Source organism: Pan troglodytes, chromosome 19 (assembly GCF_028858775.2).
Source record: "Pan troglodytes isolate AG18354 chromosome 19, NHGRI_mPanTro3-v2.0_pri, whole genome shotgun sequence".
Taxonomy (NCBI): domain Eukaryota; kingdom Metazoa; phylum Chordata; class Mammalia; order Primates; family Hominidae; genus Pan; species Pan troglodytes.
In genome coordinates, this window is record NC_072417.2 from 81,420,327 (window position 1) to 81,437,811 (window position 17,485).

Consider the following 17,485-nt stretch of genomic DNA (forward strand, 5'->3'; position numbering starts at 1 on the left):
GGATGTGTTATAGCTTGACACATATTTTCATAAGTCACTGGCAGCTATAATTCCACTGTAATTGTTTGGCTGTAATTCTTCTACAGCTGGAAAAGAAGTGCCTGCTCTCAACTCAAGAACCAATGGCATCATCAGTGGAATTCAAAGGAAGTCCCATGATTCTAAATGATTCTCATCTTGGTATTTAAAGTATTGCATGTCAAACTTTAGGTAAGTTAACAGTGATTTATAAAATGCAGTTCCCTCTGAGTTGATTAATGTCTCAGGTTACGCTTTCTGATTTTCAAAAATAGAAAGACATCTTCTTTGTACAGCAAATGCCCTATGCTCTTACAAAAGGGAAGCATTTATACCACTTTTATTAGCATTTTCAAGCAAGAAAGAGGTCTTGCTGGGGAAGAAACCATGAACTGTTCAATGATCTGCATTGCTGTGTGGTATAGAACACTCCCTCCATATCCCATAAAAGGTGGTCAGCTCTGTGACCACCTCGTCCATACTGGGAGGTCTGCAGTTGGCAGGACTTTCATGGAGATTTCCACCCTTGACTGCTCAGAGCAGACTGCTATGCTAGCAGGAAATTAACTTCGAGCCCCTGTCTGGCCAAGCTCTTTAAAGGAAACAGCGTGCAATCTCTGACACAACAGGAATGGGCATGACACAAACAGACAGAAAGAAGGAAATTTACAGCTGCATTAGATACCAAGTGTGAGGGAACAGGCGAACTCTGTATAGCTAATTTACTTGTAGTTTATGAAGTCAAAATGCATTCAGGATTTGTGTGCTGAAGACAATTAGATGAGTGATTGTGTCTTCCTTCCGTACCCAGCAAGGATTTATAAAATCAACAGTCACAGTTTCCATCTTATTTCTTTGTTCAGAAAATAAACTAGAGGATGAGAACAGATAAGGTGACTCCTGGCCTCTGGGGAGTGTATATTCATGATTTTGGTAGGGCGGAGTCCTCTGAAGGTTCCCAAGTGAGGACCTGGTCGTGTCACTGAAGCACAGCTCTGACCTGTGCAAGGCTGTCCTATGGGACAGAGAGGGCTGCGGAGTGAGTCTGACTGCCCGCATGGACAGGGCGGACCCACCTTTGCCCACCCAGGCCACAACCTCAGGTAACACTCTCCGTGGCAACTCTGGGGGCTAAAAATGATCATCTCCATTTTACTGCAGTAGAAAGGGAGCTCAGGAGAAGTTGAGGTGATAATTATAAATGTGAGCATTTAAAACACCTTGGGCTGTATCTCCAAAGAACATCAGAGGTCTAAAAAGACACAGTTTGCTCCTGGTCTTTCAGAAGAAATACTCAACCTATCCCTGGATCCTTTCATAAGGAGGCATTCTTTTATCTGAGACAGAGGAAGTCTCTGCTATTGTTTCTAATTTTTCTTGAGATAAAATCGATTCCCTTTACAAACAATATACACTGTCTCTAACAGGGAACACAAATAGCCCTGCACTTTTAAACCTTATTTTCTCTCTGTTTAAGCTGCAGAAAGTAAGGCAACCAGTGAGTTTTCTGAACTACAGAAAAACAACTATATTTGCTAAAAAATAAGAGTAAATGGTGGCTAAGTATGCTGGCTCATGCCTATAATTCCAGCACTTTGGGAGGCCAAGGCAGGCGGATCACTTGAGGACAGGAGTTCAAGACCAGCCTGGCCAACATGGTGAAATCCTATCTCTACTAAAAATACAAAAAATTAGCTGGGTGTGGTGGTAGGCACCTGTAGTCCCAGCTACTCAGGAGGCTGAGGCATGAGAATCGCTTGAATCCGGGAGGCGAAGGTTGCAGTGAGCTGAGATTGCACCACCTCACTCCAGCCTGGGCAACAGAGTGAGACTGTGTCTCAAAAAAAAAAAAAAAAAAAAAAAAGGAGAAACATCTGTTTGCAAGGGAGGGTGCTCAGTCCTGAAGCAACCCTGTCCTCTGGGGGTCAAGTGTGCAACAGGTGTGAGGAGTAAGTGGCATTTACTGTCCCTCCCCTCTCTTCAGAGAAACTGAGAGCCACAGGCAGCTTCTAGCTTTCTGCATGCCCGATGTCCCTCCCCAAATCCCTGAAGGCTCAGCTCAGGCCCTGCCAGCCTCAAGCTCTATGCAGATTCAGGGGCCTCTCATTCCTGATCAGAAGAGCACATGCTCCCTTCAACTGTGTCCGCACCCCAGAGTTAAACATGGTTCCACCCCTGACAAAGGCTGCTGGTGCACCTGTCTCAGACCACCTCAGACAGACTGTTGAAGGGAACTCGTGACAACTAGATTTTGGGCTCCTGGTATGAAGTTGCCTAATGGTGCCTACTATGGTGCCAAGCACAAAGAATGTCTGCAATAGATACTTGTCCAGATGATTTCAGCCTCTCATTTCTAAGGGAAAAACTTACCACCCACAGATTCTTCACGTACCGTCTTCCATTTCAGAAAATATGCTTCAAAGTCATTATCTCACAGAACTCCCTAACAGCCTCAATGGCTTTGTTCTTTTATTTATTTATTTATTTTTAATTTATTCATTGTTTTTTGAGACAGAGTCTCCATCTGTTGCCCAGGCTGGAGTGCAGTGGTGCGATCTCAGCTCACTGAAGCCTCCGCCTCCTGGGTTCAAGTAATTTTCCTGTCTCAGCCTCCCAAGTAGCTGGGATTACAGGCATCCGCCACCATGCCCAGCTAATTTTTGTATTTTTTTGGTAGAGATGGGGTTTCTTCATGTTGGTCAGGCTGGTCTTGAATTCCTAACCTCAGGTAATCCACCCGCCTCGGCCTCCCAATGTGCTGCGATTATAGGCGTGAGCCACCGCACCCAGCTAGCTTTGTTCTTTTAAAATATCCTTTTGCCATGGCTGAAATGTGAAAGCACCAAAATCAACAGCCAAGGGCCATTTATAGAATTGGAATGAAGAGAAGGCATCAGAAGTATTTCATGCATGGCAGTTCCTGTGCTGGTCACTTTCACAAACATTACCTTGTTTAATTCTCAGCCAACCCTGGGAGATGGGTATTATTCATAAGGGAACCAAGGTTCAAAAAGTCTAGGTGACTTGGATGGCACCCAGATAGATCTTGAAATTCAGTGAAAGCCAAATAACTCAGAAACAGCAAATAGAAGCAGTTGTTCAATTATACTAAACTGAAATATAATAGAAGCAGTTGTTCAATGATACCAAACTGAAATATAATCTGCAAATATTAATCTGGAGTCATTAAATGTACAAGTTGTTCCAGTGTGCTGACTCCTCACCCCACCACACAACGAAGGAATTCTTTCTTGTTTACTCCTAGCTTGATGAATTCATATAATGTCATCTGCTATTTCAATATAACAAATCCAAACCATTCCTCTTCTTATACACCAGGAATGTATTAAATAGTGTTAAATCCCGAGAATTCAGTAAGGTTTAATATCCTAGCATATCGTCGAAGTAGAGAGATTTCTTTGTCATGTAATAAAACATATTCTTTATGGTTCAGATTGTCTTTTTGCTGGCCATGCAGACACGCCAAGTTGAAACCTGCTTCTAATTATCACACCTACTCTGTACTGAACGAACCACAAAAAACAATTAGGGGTAAACACTTTTCAACATCAGATGCTTGAAATCTTTTACATGTCTACCTTACGTGCCTTGACACATTTGCTGATATGGGTCCCAGACAAAGGGTGTTGTTATTCTTGGACTGCAATGAAGGGCACACAGCCCCCCTGCAGGACACACAGCCTGACATAATTTGAATCTGCCACCATTAAGACAAAGCTTCGAGATAAACCTCACTAAGACTCAAAAAGCAAACACTGCTTCACGTTCGCAATTTGGAGGAAAATAAAGCTTGGGAAAGAAGCACCAGGACATGAAATTTGAGGGACATTTATTCCATTTTTGGAGCTCACCTGTTGGGTTTGCAGGAATATCCAGGAGGGTCTTCAACAGCTTCATGTCTTTAATGTTGTGAATATAAATGGACTCTTCTAGGCAAACCAGCAGCCTCTGTAATCACACAGACTTATCAGTCTACCGAACCGTTCCTTACAAAGACCCTGACCAAATCCAAATCATTCATCTTTCATATGAGTCCTAACTTGGTTCTAAGCCTAAAGCAGAATTTTGATGATGCATTTTGAAGATTGTGTTTATGGATGTACACACATACACATGTAATCATCCACCTGAACACAAGCATAAAATGCAAGATCTTAAGAAATTTTATTAGAAATTAAGATTGTTTTTACTTCTCTCCTTCCTTCTTCCCTCCCTCCATTCCTCCCTCCCTCTCTTCCTTCTCCTTCTTTCCTTAGAACAGGGATCCTGAACACTTTTTTTTTTTTTTTTTTTTTTTTCCGAGAAGGAGTCTCACTCTGTCACCCAGACTGGAGTGCAGTGGTGCAATCTCAGCTCACTGCAACCTCTGCCTCCAGGGTTCAAGCAATTCTCCTGCATCAGCCTCCTGAGTAGCTGGGATTACATGCATGCACCACCACACCTGGCTAATTTTGTATTTTTAGTAGAGACGGGGTTTCACCGTGTTGATCAGGCTGGTCTCGAACTCCCGACCTCAGGTGATCTGCCCGCCTCGGCCTCCCAAAGTGCTGGGATTATAGGCCTGAGCCACCGCGTTCAACAGGACTTCTGAACACTTTCTGATCAGACCCCCTGTGCCATGTAAGACAATTTCATGTGCCCTCTGTAGTTTCCACTGCCATCTAACAGGCTGCCTTTCAGTGTTTATAGCACAGGTCTCCCTCCTATATAAAAATGGGTTTCTTTGCTTTCTCTCCATCACCAAATCTTAGGTATTACCCCTCTCTGAATAATTACCAGCTCTAACTTATTTCTACTCAGACTCTCCTCCAGGCCTGCTTTTGGGCCGCTGTCTGCAGCCCTGGCAAAGGGAAAAGGAGAAGGGCTTCAGCCCTCATGTGAACACCCTAGTGCCCCATGTCCCCATTGTTCCTTCCTGGGCTCCTCTCTCTGGTGCTTGCTCTCCCCACTGCTGCCAGACCCTTCTCTTCCTCTCCACATGAAAGCTTGTCAGGTTCAGAGCCTCTTCCCAATGGCTGTGCTCTCAGCTAAGTGAAAACAGGCCACAGGGTTGATGTATCGGGTGTTTAAAGGAATATAACGCATAGCCCAGTACAAGGGCAGACATCGGTGCTGGTGAGGAGGTGTCAGGAAGGCATTTCTGGTTGGGCAGCTCCTCGCACATCTGAGCAGCTGCCGACCACCCCTGCACATGCCTGACTTGGCTCCCCTCAGGCCAGTGTTTCTCAGACCTGGATGCCCAAGGAGCTGCCCAAGGAGCAAGCCCTGGGCGCTCCCCGGAGATTCTGGTTTGGGAAGTTTTTAGACGAATACCCAGGTGATTGCGATGCACACTGAGGCTCGAGAACCACTGCTCTCAGCCAGCTCCTTTTATTCCAGGGAACATCAGCTGGAAGGGAAGGTACCAAAAATACCACACAAAAGAGGCAGGCTCTGCTCCTGGGAAAAGCCTGCCCTGCTATTCCCCAAGGAAGACTATCCATGGCTCAGAATGATGAAGGTCATCAGTGTTAACCAAGCAGAAAAATAAAATTTAAACACATTTCTCAATTTTTTTTTTTCCAGACAGGGTCTCATTCTGTCACCCAGGCTGCAGTGCAGCGGCAGGATTACAGATCACTGTAGCCTCAACCTCTGGGGCTCAGTCCATTTTCCCACCCCAGCCTCTCAGGTGGCAGGGACTACAGGTGTGCGCCACCATGCCTGGCTAATTTTTTGGTATTTTTTGTAGAGACCCGGGTTTCACTATGTTGTCCAGGTTAGTCTCTACCTCCTGAGCTCAAGAGCTCCTCCTGCCTCGGCCTCCCAAAGTGCTGGGATTACAAGCGTGAGCTACTGTGCCCGGCCCCTTCTCAGTTTTACCTAAGGCTCTGTCGTAGGTCTGAGACTGGGGACTGAGGGTTAAAAAAATTCTAACAGGGTCTCAAAATTGATGATAAATATGAGTGTTCCTCTGTGAAATATTCTCTGACTTACCCAATCACTGTGCCTTTTGCCAGCACATGCCGTGGTTAGAACTACGTGGTTCTATGCTTCCTTCTGTTCAGAGGTTTCTGATATCCTCTTGTGTCCCCTCCCAGCCCCACACCCAATCCCTGGGATAGCGGGGCCTTGACATATGCCTCTCCTAGGAACAGCATCTACATCTAGCCCATCTGATCTGATCTGCATTTTTTCCCCAAGAGCTCTGATGGCACCATCTGCTCTGCGGCTCACTCGGCTGAATTTCAGGTCACCCTCATGCTGGCTGCAGATAAGACTAAATGCAGAGGGAAACAGAGAGAAAACACTGGAGGGAACGAGGATGCACTCTTAGTTCATGTGAGAGCATGCTTCTGGGGTGGGCACGATGCTGCTAATTGCTTTTTTAACTATCAGTTTTCAGCCCCCGCAGAACCATGGTCTTGCCTTCAACTCAGCTCCTTGTCTGTTGCTTTGAATTTCATCTACTTTTCTAGGTTTTATAAGCAATAGCTCCTTTTATCAATTACAAAATATTTATAGCATCTGCCCTAGAACACCACAGATTTGGCCTCAGAGGCTTCGAGCCAATCAGCCTCCATCTGGATAGCAAGGGCCCCTGGGAGGAGACTGCAAAAGAACTGTAAAAGTATGCAAATCTAAATACATCATACAGCTGGTTTCTTGTCTTGATTCCATAAAATATATTTCCTCAGTTCAATACAAGAGAAATAACATTAACTAAAAATGAAACATATGACCATTCCTAAGTGTTCTTCCTTTTTTACATTTTTAAATTTTTATTTTTTATAGAGACAGGGTCTTGCTGTGTCACCTAGGCTGGAATGCAGCAGCGTGATCATAGCTCACTGCAGCCTTCAACTCTTGGGCTTAAACGATCCTCCTGCCTCAGCCTCCCAAGTAGCTAGGCCTACGGGCAAGTGCCACCATGCCCAGCTAATTTATTTGTATAGTAAAGACCTAGTAAAGACTAGGTCTTGTTACATTGCCCAAGCTGGACTCAAACTCCTGGGCTCAAGCGATCCTCCTGCCTCGGCCTCCTGAAGTGCTGGTACCACACTTGGCCCTTTCCTTTCTATATACTTAGAAAAAAGGGATTTGGGGCCGGGTGCAGTGGCTCACACCTGTAATCCCTGCACTTTGGGAGGCCGAGGTGGGTGGATCACGAGATCAGAAGATCGAGACCATCCTGGCTAACATGGTGAAACCCCATCTCTACTAAAAATACAAAAACATTAGCCGGGCGTGGTGGCAGATGCTTGTAGTCCCAGCTACTTGGGAGGGTGAGGCAGGAGAATTGCTTGAACACGGGAGGTAGAGGTTGTGGTGAGCTGAGACTGCACTCCAGCCTGGGCAACAGAGTGAGACTCTATCTCAAAAAAAAAAAAAAAAAAAAAGATAAAAGGGATTTTGGATCCTTATAACACCTTATCCAAATCTTTAACTTTTTCCTGTTTTTCAAAACAGAAACTGTGCTGTCTGAAGGCCTGAGGAAGTAGCAGACTGAGTGCTATAGAATAGAACAGGACACACTGCCCTTGGGCCTTTATCATTTCCCCAGAGTGGGCAGTCCTCCCGGACACCGCAGAATCCCTACCTGGCAAGACAGGCTGCAGCAGCTGAGTTGCTTAAACCAAAATTTAAGTCCCAAACCTGAAAGTTTTAAGAAAAGCAAACCCCCAATACTTCCCAGACCTGTTTCAGATCATTCTTGTCGGAGAAGAAATGTAAAGGAAGGGAGAACTCTTTAGATCTTGGTTCCAATGAACCGATGTTCATCTTGGTTCCGACGTTAGATCTTGGTTCCGAGAACTGTTAGATCTTGGTTCATGGCTTTGCCATGAATTGCTGACAGTTCCTGGTGCATCAGTGTTCTTTAGAAGGTGGGGGAGGAGAACCTCACAGTTAATGAGTGTTATATTAAGGGGAGGCTGGCACCTAAAGGTTAACAGACTCGGACACTCAAATAGGCCTTCCTTGTCCCATTTGCTAATGAATATACCAGACAGAAAGAGAGAAATCATACAAGCAAATACAATAGACGCTATTTGAGGGTTCCGGTCTTTACAGATCATTTGCCTAAACAATCTTAAAAGGATCATCGGGTGCCAAAAACAGACATTTAACCTTGTATACGGATTACTACTATATGCAAGGATAAAAAGTTTAGCAGCGAAACTTAATCTGCTACCAACAGATTTCAATGAAAACACCTGAGTCAAGAATTTCATCTAAAAGCCTTCAATCAGAAAACTCTCAAACTGCCTTTCCCTCCCTTGCCAAGAATGCGGGTTTCTTTTCTTTCTTACTCCTGCTACTCCCTACTTAAAAGGTCCCACTTCTCTTCCTCCAGCTATTTTTCACCGCACTGCTTTAGGTGGACTTAAGTGGATTTTCATTTGAAAGAGTTGATCAATTCAAAGAAACAATCCCTTCCTTCTCATAAATTTAAAAAGCATTTATTTGTCTCATTTGTTAAAAAAAATTAATTAGTACTTAAGAGTTTAGACAAAGACAGAAGAAAACATTGTCCTCAATGAATGCAGCAACCTCTCTGGGAATACTTAATTGAATAGATAAATCTGCATGGTCACATAAAGAATCTCTTTGTTTATTTACTTATTTAACAGTCAGTCAGGAAACAGATATTTATGAGCACGTATCTACCAAGCACTGTCTTTTCTACCAGGTCTTATAATGGTGAACACACCAGCACAGTCCCTGCCTTCACAGTAATTTGGCCAAGCGTGGTGGCTCATGCCTGTAATTCCAGCACTCTGCGAGGCCAAGGAGGATCCTTGAACCCAGGAGTTTGAGACCAGACTGGGCAACATGGGGAAACACTGTAATATGATTCAGATCAATGTCCCTCCCCAAATCTCATGTCGAATTGTAATCTTCAATGTTGGAGGAGAGGGGCAGAGTTCTTATGAATGGTTTAGCACCATCCCCCACCATGGTACTGTAGAGTGAGTGAGTTCTCACGAGACCTGGTTGTTTAATAGTGGGTAGTACCCCCCACCCGTCTCTTGGTCCTGCTCCTGCCACGTAAGACGCCTGCTCCCGCTTTGCCTTCCGCCATGAATCAAAGCTCCCTGAGCCCTCCCCAGAAGCAGATGCTGCCATGCTTCCTGTACAGCCTGCAGAACCTTGACCCAATGAAACCTATTTTCTTTATAAATTACCCAATCTCCGGTAGTTCTTTATAGTAATGTGAGAATAGACGAATACACCCTGGCAATATAAAAAAATACAGAAAAATTAGCTGGGCTTGGTGGTGCCCACCTGTAGTCCCAGCTACTCAGGAGGTTGAGGTGGGAGGATTGTTTGAGCCTGGGAGATGGAGGCTGCAGTGAGCCAAGATTGTGCCACTGCATTCCAGCCTGGGCAATAGAGCAAGACCCTGTCTCAAAAACAGAAACAACAACCCCAAACGAAAACCCAGCAATTCAAAAGGAAATCTGCTAACACCCCCAATACTTACTGAATAAGAATTTATATTTTAAAAGAGAACATATTGCCTATTTGAGATCAGAATAATCCTTCAACAAAGAAAATGCTACAAAAAAACCAAAAAGTCTTCAAGGATTAGCTGGGAAAAAGAAAAATGAGAACCCAAGGCTGAATAGCGGACCTTCCAGGAGAGCTGAGGACATGGTGGGAGAAGGGCAGCTTTCCTGACCCAGGGAGCCCCCACTTCACTCTCAGGCGTCTCCTGCTCAGTGGTATTGCCCCAACATCTGCAATGAATGACACTATCTGGGGCAAAACAGAAGAGTCGCTCCTCTGATTTAAGGTGCTCCTGCGGTGGCTCATGGGACTGTCCAAGCCACAGCTCTGACCCATCCCTGCGGTGCCCAATCTGTACCCTAGGGAGAGGGTGCAGCCTACCAGTCAGGGACCAACGTTCTGGAAACATGAGCCAGAGGTCTAGGGAAAACAACGTTACAACCAGCACCTGGAGTAGACTCTGTTTACAATACCCCCGGGACACGGGGCCTGAGCGTTAACATTCTCATTAGAACTGGAAGCTTGTTTTACAGACATTGATCTTGAAAGATGTCCATCTTTTTGTTTGGCTCCCGTTAGCAGAAGCTTTGAAACCCTGAGGGATTTCCCCACTTACTTGCCGGTTCAGCCTTATGGACAAGATGTTGCTGGAGTAGCTGTAATTACAGATCTCTGTGCCTTTCTTGAAGTGATACACGTTCATCTGCCGTGGTTTTGTGTGACTGACTACCACCACCAGGCTGCTGGAGAAGAGGCGCTCCACGATGTAGACGTCCGGGATTTCATCTGGGAGGAAAAGCAGCCGGGAGGTTACATGGATCCATCACTTCCAAGAAGGATTCCAGCCTCCATGACACTGGGCCCGGCGCAGGCCAGGTTCCAAAGGTTCTCCGGGTCTTGCCGGCCAGGCGCCCTCTCTGAGCTTGCATTGACAGTGATCCACCATGCCCCCGACCCTGCCAGGTGGCTTTTTACCCTCTCCCAGGGAGCACTTTCAGAGTCCTTTCCAAATATCTAAAGTAAAGAAAACACTAGTGGCCTGGCGGCTCATGCCTAGTAATCCCAGCACTTTGGGAGGCTGAGGCAGGAGAATCACTTGAGGCCAGGAGTTCAAGACCAGCCTGGCCAACATGGCGAAACCCCATCTCTACTAAAAATATTTTAAAAATTAGCCAGGTATGGTGGTGCACACCTGTAATCCCAGCTACTCGGGAGGCTGAGGCATGAGAATCACCTGAACCCAGGAGGAAGAGATTGCAGTGAGCCGAGATCACGCCACTGCGCTCCAGCCTGGGCGACAAGCAAGACTCCGTCTCAAGAAAAGAAAAAGAAAACACTAGTGACTAGACTGCAAGTCAGAGCAAAGGCAGACAGCTGCCTCTGATGCTGTCTGAGTGGCAGAATCCCCCCTCCAGACCCTAGGGCTCCACTGTTTGCTCTGTCAAACATGTTTGGAATATTTGAACAATTTTCATCTACCCTTTCCCTGAGAGATTTCAAAGGCGTGACTTCTCAGTTGGGAACTTCTGCTTCAGAATTCTTCTTGTCCTGCTAGAGGGGTGCCGATATGGGAGGGGACAGTAACACAGTTAAATCTGTACTCCCCCCACCCCCCATCTTGCTGTGCTCCCTGGATCTCTTTCCTGCTGAAAACCATCTGGACATCAGTATTATGACGAGGAAAGTACTTCTGTACTCAGGAAGAAGTTAGTTAATGACCCTCCTGAGCACAAAGGTTACGGCTTTGGTATCTTTCTGAGCACATTCTTTTCTTATGTGTGCCTTTCTTCCACTTGGAAAAGGCCCACAGGGAACAATGTGGGACAGACATAGAGCAAAAAATTCACAAAAATGGTGTAATAACAATAACATCTTACAAATAAAGTAGGAGCCCAAAATATTATTTACTGAACCACTTTTTTTCCAGGAAACTGAAAGGTTGTATATTGTTTGCTATTATGGTGGCATAAACCATCACCCTGACAAAATAAGGAAGTCACATTTCTAGTGAATTATTTACAGTGTTCACTAGACGTGCTTCAACATCATTGACATGGGCTATGTAAATAGGATACCGTTGCCTTCTTCAAACAAATACTTCCAAAACGGAATCAATGTTATCAGTATCTTATGGTGCCAATATAATGGCAAAAATAAGTCACAGGTGGCTGGGTGAGGTGGCTCACGCCTGTAATCTCAGGACTTTGGGAGGCCAAAATGGGCAGATAACTCGAGGTCAGGAGTTGGAGACCAGCCTGGCCAACGTGGTGAAACCCCGTCTCTACTAAAAATACAAAAATTAGCTGGGTTTGGTGGCGTGTGCCTGTAATCTCATCTACTTGGGAGGCTGAGGCAGGAGAATCACTTGAACCCAGGAGGTGGAGGTTGCAGTGAGCCAAGATCGTGCCACTGCACTCCAGCCTGGGTGACAGAGCAAGACTCCATCTCAAAAAAAAAAAAAAGAAAAAAAAATGTCACAAGTGTCCTTTAGGTTTGACAGTTATAAAAATTAATGACTGTGCGTATAAGCATGTGAAAAAGTCTCAATAATATGATTTCACACAAATAATTTCTTCTATAAAAAGAAAATGTTACTTAAACTGTTGCCAGATCTAAGTGCTTGTGGTTTAAAGCAAGTAGTGGCAACGATTTATATTTAAATCTAAAAATCTTGACTCCCTAAGTTTGATGGCTAAGGAAGGGAAAAATAGGCAGCTTGGTAGCACCGCACATTAAAGCCTAGAAGGAGGCTCTGGTTCTCCTGCAGATCCCTGAGGTCTCTCTCACACACACTTACTGCTTCCGTGGACTTGATCCAGCTGCTCCACAGAACTCAGAGAAAACAGCTTATACCCGGCTTTAGTTCCAATTGCTAGGGATCTGTGGAGGATAATGACAGCATGGGAATGACGACAGGTATTCTAACAACAGATCTGTCTGCAAGTAGATGCCTTTTGCCCCCTAGCCTCAGGGGTACAGGTAAACAAGCATCTGCAGGAGCTTAGATCCTTGGTAACTTCCTAAATGGCAACGCATGTCTTGACAGGCAGGAAGAGCAAAAGAAAAGCAGAAAAAGTCAAAGGCAACTTAAAAAAAAAAGTGAAATGATCAAGGGGCATGAAACTGCATGAGCTCTGTCATCCAACAAAATGTCAAATCTAGCAGACATGTTTTTCCCACTGGGCAGATAACAGGAAAAATTGAATGTTTAAGAATATTCATAATAGCTGAAAGCTCTACCTCCAACACAACGAGGGGGCCTTCTTGTTGTCTGAGAGGCACTTTACCAGATAAATCAGTTTTTCTTTCCTTCATAACTTTATTTGTTTGTTGCTTATAAGAAGAAACATGCTTTTCTTTTCTTTTCCTTTTTTTTTTTTTTTTTTTTTTTTTTTTGAGAGGGAGTCTCGCTGTCACCCGGGCTGGAGTGCAGTGGTGCCATCACAGCTCACTCCAACCTCCGCCTCCTGGGTTCAAGCAATTCTCCTGCCTCAGCCTCCCGAGCAGTGAGGATTACAGGCATGCACCACCACGCCAGGCTAATTTTTGTATTTTCAGTAGAGACAGGGTTTCACCATGTTGACTAGGCTGGTCTTGAACTCCTGGCCTCAAGTAATCCACCTGCCTCGGCCTCCCAAAGTGCTTAGGCGTCAGCCACCGTGCCTGGTCTAAGAAATACACTTTCATAGTAAGCATAGTAGGTCATTAGTAGGTAAAATTTAATAGATGCTTCCTTTCATCAGTTTCCAGAAAAATGTCCTGATACTTCATACTAGTAGCTCTCACACCTGGATGTACATTAAACTCAGCTGGGAAGTTCAATTGGATTTGAAGTTCAAGTACTCTAATGAGCAGCCCAAGTTGAAGAACTCTGCTTTCTACTATGTCCTACAAAGCAATCATCACAACCAACAAACAAAATACAAACTAAACATTTATCTAGGACAATCAAAGTGCCTCTTAAAAAAAATCTGGTTCTCTTAATTTTTCATTTTTCAATGAGGAGATAAAGACAGGACGTGAATCCAGATTTTCTTGGCCTTGTGTTGAAAGTAAACATCAAAGTCAGCTTTGTTCAGCAGCTGGGAATCCTCACCCAGCTCTTTCCAGCTGTGCCCTCCGCACCTAAGTGATGAACAGAATCTGACCCGGAGCACACTCACAGAAGTGTGCTTCTCTGGAAGGCAAGGTGAAATTCACTCTTTACAGGGAAGCATATACTAAAATAAGCAACTTACTACTACAAGCCTGGATGGCCAAGGCTCTTGTTTCACTAGCCTAAAAAAGAGAAGGTCACATGATTTTCCCTGGAATTTTTTTTCCCTACCCAGACATTTGTTCTTCCCTGGGACACAGGGATAGGGCAACTACAGTAAACTTTTAATCCACAAGGTAGCTGGTGACGTCTTGCAGCCCTCCAACCTGCTAAGTAGCTAAACTGGTGGGTTAGACATTTGCAGCTGTGCACTTAGAACTGGCATTTAGTACCTAGACTGAGGTATTCATGATGACAAACAGCAACTGGAAAAGTAAGCCCAGAGCATCTTAAAACTTCAAAATGTATTTTGTAGTGTTATTGTTTTTAAACTTTCTTCACATAAACTTTTTCACATAAATATAGATGTGTTTGGCTGCGAAATGAGGTTTGTAAAGTTTGCAAGTAAGGAAAGAAATACTGTAACTAGAGTCTTATAACATTAATGCAAAGTGACAGCAATTTAAAGTAATTTTCAAACATAAGCCCTGCTCCTGGACCAGAAGAATTCTACATATGAGAAAATCGCAGAGTGATGTTTTATGTGATGCTTTACGTGATTGATCAATGGCCACAAAAGACTCTGAATCAAGGAATTTAGACTTAGACCTTATTTCATCCATAAAGTCTTTCTGAAGAAACAAAATTCTAATCACCACTCATGGAAACAGAGCTTGGGACAAATATTTATCATTAATCAAATTTAAAATGTACCCAAAGTAGGCTGGGCACAGTGTGTCACATCTGTAATCCCAGCATTTTGGGAGGCTGAGGTGGGTGGATCACTTGAGGTCAGGAGTTCAAGACCAAGCTGGGCAATGTGGCAAAACCCCGTCTCTACTAAAAATACAAAAAATTAGCTGAGTGTGGTGGTACATGTTTGTAATCCTAGCTACTTGAGAGGCTGAGACATGAGAATCGCTTGAACCCTGGGAGGCAGAGGCTGCACTGAGCCAAGACCACACCACTACACTCCAGCCTGGGTGACAGAGCAAGACTGTCTCAAAAAAAAAAAAAAAAAAAAAAAAAAGTACCCAAAGTGTATAGCACAAGTACCAAGCACGAAGTATGAACGTAGGGGACTGGTAAGGGTTTGCTGTTTTCACCTACCTTCTTTGGAAATACTGGATCCCAAATTCAGCCTACATTTATAGAAAAAGACATGGCAATACACCTAAATGTATTCAGTAAGGGGCTTGACTTATTTTAAAATCCAGTGTCATACCCTCTGTGGCTCAAAGCAACTGACTGTGACAAGAACTTTTATTTATAGGCAAGGCAAAGCTGCCCAGCAGAGCCTCCATCCAAGAAAATAAAACTAACAGTAGGGAGTAAGGAAATTAACTTTCAAAGCACCCTACCGTTTTGAAAATAACATTCTTATTCAATTTCTGTAGAAAGCTGGGACTTTGCGTTATTTAATGACTAGAGTATAAATTAACACCCTTTTTTGTCAAATCTAATGATGTTACAAAGCAGAATTTAGAACATTTACTACTTACAAGCAAACTAACCACCTTTCTTAACTTGTGTTCAATTGGGAAGGAAAACATCACCCAGGCATTTCAACAGCCATGCCCTCTTGCAAAATGTTTCTTACAGAACATCAGGATTTTATCTATACCAGCATTTTTATAAACTGCAGGTCTCAACTCATGAGTGGATCCTTAAACGCAATTCAGTGAGTCACAAGCAGCTTAGAAAAAAAGGACACAGAAAATTGCACATGATATTTTGTGAATAGTGTATGTGTTATGGGTATTGGGTGATGTTGCAATACATATTTCGTATTGTGGATTGTGGTCAAGAAAAACTTGAAAGTCACTCAAATAACCAAGCTGTAGAGCTACTCGATTACATGATTACACATATGGTTTTTTCAAACAAAGGCATATTGTTCAGCACCGGGTGTTTTTAAACAGAAACATAAAGGGAATGGAAGCCAGGGTGGCTCATGGTACATAATGGCCTTAATTACACCACTGAAGGATCAATATTAGCATAGCTCAGTCACCAGCAGCCAAGGCACAGAAACTGGTACAGCAGGAAGTGGGAAACTGGGAATCGGTCATCCCCGCCTGATGCTCAGGGTGCACATTCCAAAAAGATGATTCCATATGGTCCCCAGGGCTCGCTTCCATGAAAATAGGGAAAGAAACAGGCGTTTGCCTGTAAGTCACAGAATCCTGCGGATGCCTGAAACACACTTCAGCCCAGCTCCCTCTCAAAGCCCAAATGTGAACATCAAAGTAAAACATTAAAAATCCACTCAAAAACAACAGGGTGGAGCTCCTGTTTCCTGGAGAGAAAGCAGTCTGCGCCCGGGAAAAGAGTCTTGGACTCCGAGAAGGAGATCCTGCCTGGCTGGGTGGGCGATGTGAAAACAGCCAAAGAAATCCAAAGGTTTCTTCCATCCAGAGCGGGCAGGCACGATGCCCTGCGTCGGGGATGGGACAGAGGCTGGCCTGGCCGCAGGGATAGGCTGCCTCTTTGTCCGAGGCCCTGCCCAGATGCCACGTTGAGATGCTCAAGGACAAATGGGAAAGTTTTTCCTGTACTCTCATCTTCCTGGGCCCCAACTACAGAGTCCTGGGTCAACTTGCAACTTCCTCTCCTTTCTCATCTCTTTCTTTTGGCCACTGTCTCTCTTCCCCAGACACCCACTTTGGTCACTGGCTTTCCCACCGCCCTGCTCCCCCCATATTCCGTGGCCCCCGCAGCCCCACCACTCCCTTAGCGAACTCCCTGCTTTCACCCTTGGCCCAACCTTGTGGCTCTGGGAGGACACTGGGAGTGGGGTGGGGTGGGGTGGGGGGGGGGTGGGGCAAACCCCACTGCAGGGGTGCGGGGATAACAAGATCCCAATGCGTCCGAAGCAGACACCGGCCCTCCCGCCGAGGCCGCCTCGAGGCGGAAGCCACAAGCTGCTCTCAGGACGACACCCCTGGGTCCTGACACTCTGTCCCCCACCTCCCTGGCAGGGGCCGAGTCGCAGCTTACGTGCAGTCCTGGTTGAAAGAGAAGCAGCTGAGCGCCGACTCAACCCCGCCCGGGGGAGCGTCCGCGGCCTCGGCCTCCATCGGGGGCTCGGCCCGGGAAGCCGCAGCTCGGAGCCGGCGACAGCCACCTCAGCAGCCCGCCCGCGCCGGCTCCACGGGCCGGGTCGCCGGTCCTGCCCCGCCCCTACCCCGCCCCTACCCCGCCCCGTCCCCGCCGCGTCCCCGCCGCGTCCCCGGCTTCGCCCCGCCCCTTCTCGCCCCTCCAGCTGGTCCCGAGGACCAGAGCACCTGACAGGGCGGGGCCCCTGCCTCCGGCCACCATTGGCCACAAGCCCAAGCCACGGCTGGCGGGCACCGCCCCCCTTGGCCAATCCGTGGCAGCTGTGGGCGGACCCGCCCGGCTGGCGACACGCCCCTGGCTTCGTAACGCAGCTCTCCATTGGACAAAGGCGCGTGACGCAAAGGCAGCAGGCCCACGTGGCGGTGTTTTCATTGCCGGAGCCGCCCAGCTGGGAGGGAGAGGGAGGAACGAATGCGGCTGGGGCCAGACCTGCTGGTTTCAGTCCGGCAACTGCGTCGGGGCCGCCGCAAGGGTGACAGGAGGACGCGCTAGTTCCCACCCCGCCCAGACCCCTTGCCATGTGTAACTCTGCCTATTAAACTTACAGAGTTTAGCAGAGAGCGTTAGACTCCAAAGCCC

At 45.9% G+C, this 17,485-nt stretch overlaps 2 protein-coding genes across 6 annotated transcripts in view; one reads left to right on the plus strand and one right to left on the minus strand.

The window, feature by feature from the left end:
* The window catches only part of ARSG (arylsulfatase G), a 187,640-nt gene extending 183,746 nt beyond the window's left edge, over positions 1–3,894 (plus strand). For all 3 annotated transcript variants that reach the window (XM_024350567.3, XM_054670626.2, XM_024350568.2), the window contains one exon: positions 87–3,894. In XM_024350567.3, the coding sequence (XP_024206335.2) occupies positions 87–169 (83 nt within the window). In that variant the 3' untranslated portion in view covers positions 170–3,894. The remainder of the gene's footprint in view (positions 1–86) is intronic.
* Positions 1–16,970, minus strand: part of WIPI1 (WD repeat domain, phosphoinositide interacting 1) — a 36,761-nt gene extending 19,791 nt beyond the window's left edge. For 2 of the 3 annotated variants that reach the window (XR_010153073.1, XM_001165276.6), the window contains exons 1-4: positions 16,787–16,970; positions 12,329–12,411; positions 10,148–10,317; positions 3,891–3,987 (exon numbers count right to left, since the gene is read on the minus strand). Coding sequence is in view for 2 of the 3 variants with exons in the window: in XM_001165276.6 (XP_001165276.1) it covers positions 3,891–3,987; positions 10,148–10,317; positions 12,329–12,411; positions 16,787–16,866 (430 nt within the window). In the remaining variant the exon portion in view is untranslated. The remainder of the gene's footprint in view (positions 1–3,890; positions 3,988–10,147; positions 10,318–12,328; positions 12,412–16,786) is intronic. The other variant, XM_003953171.5, reaches the window with a different exon arrangement.
* Between the last annotated feature and the right edge of the window lie 515 nt (positions 16,971–17,485).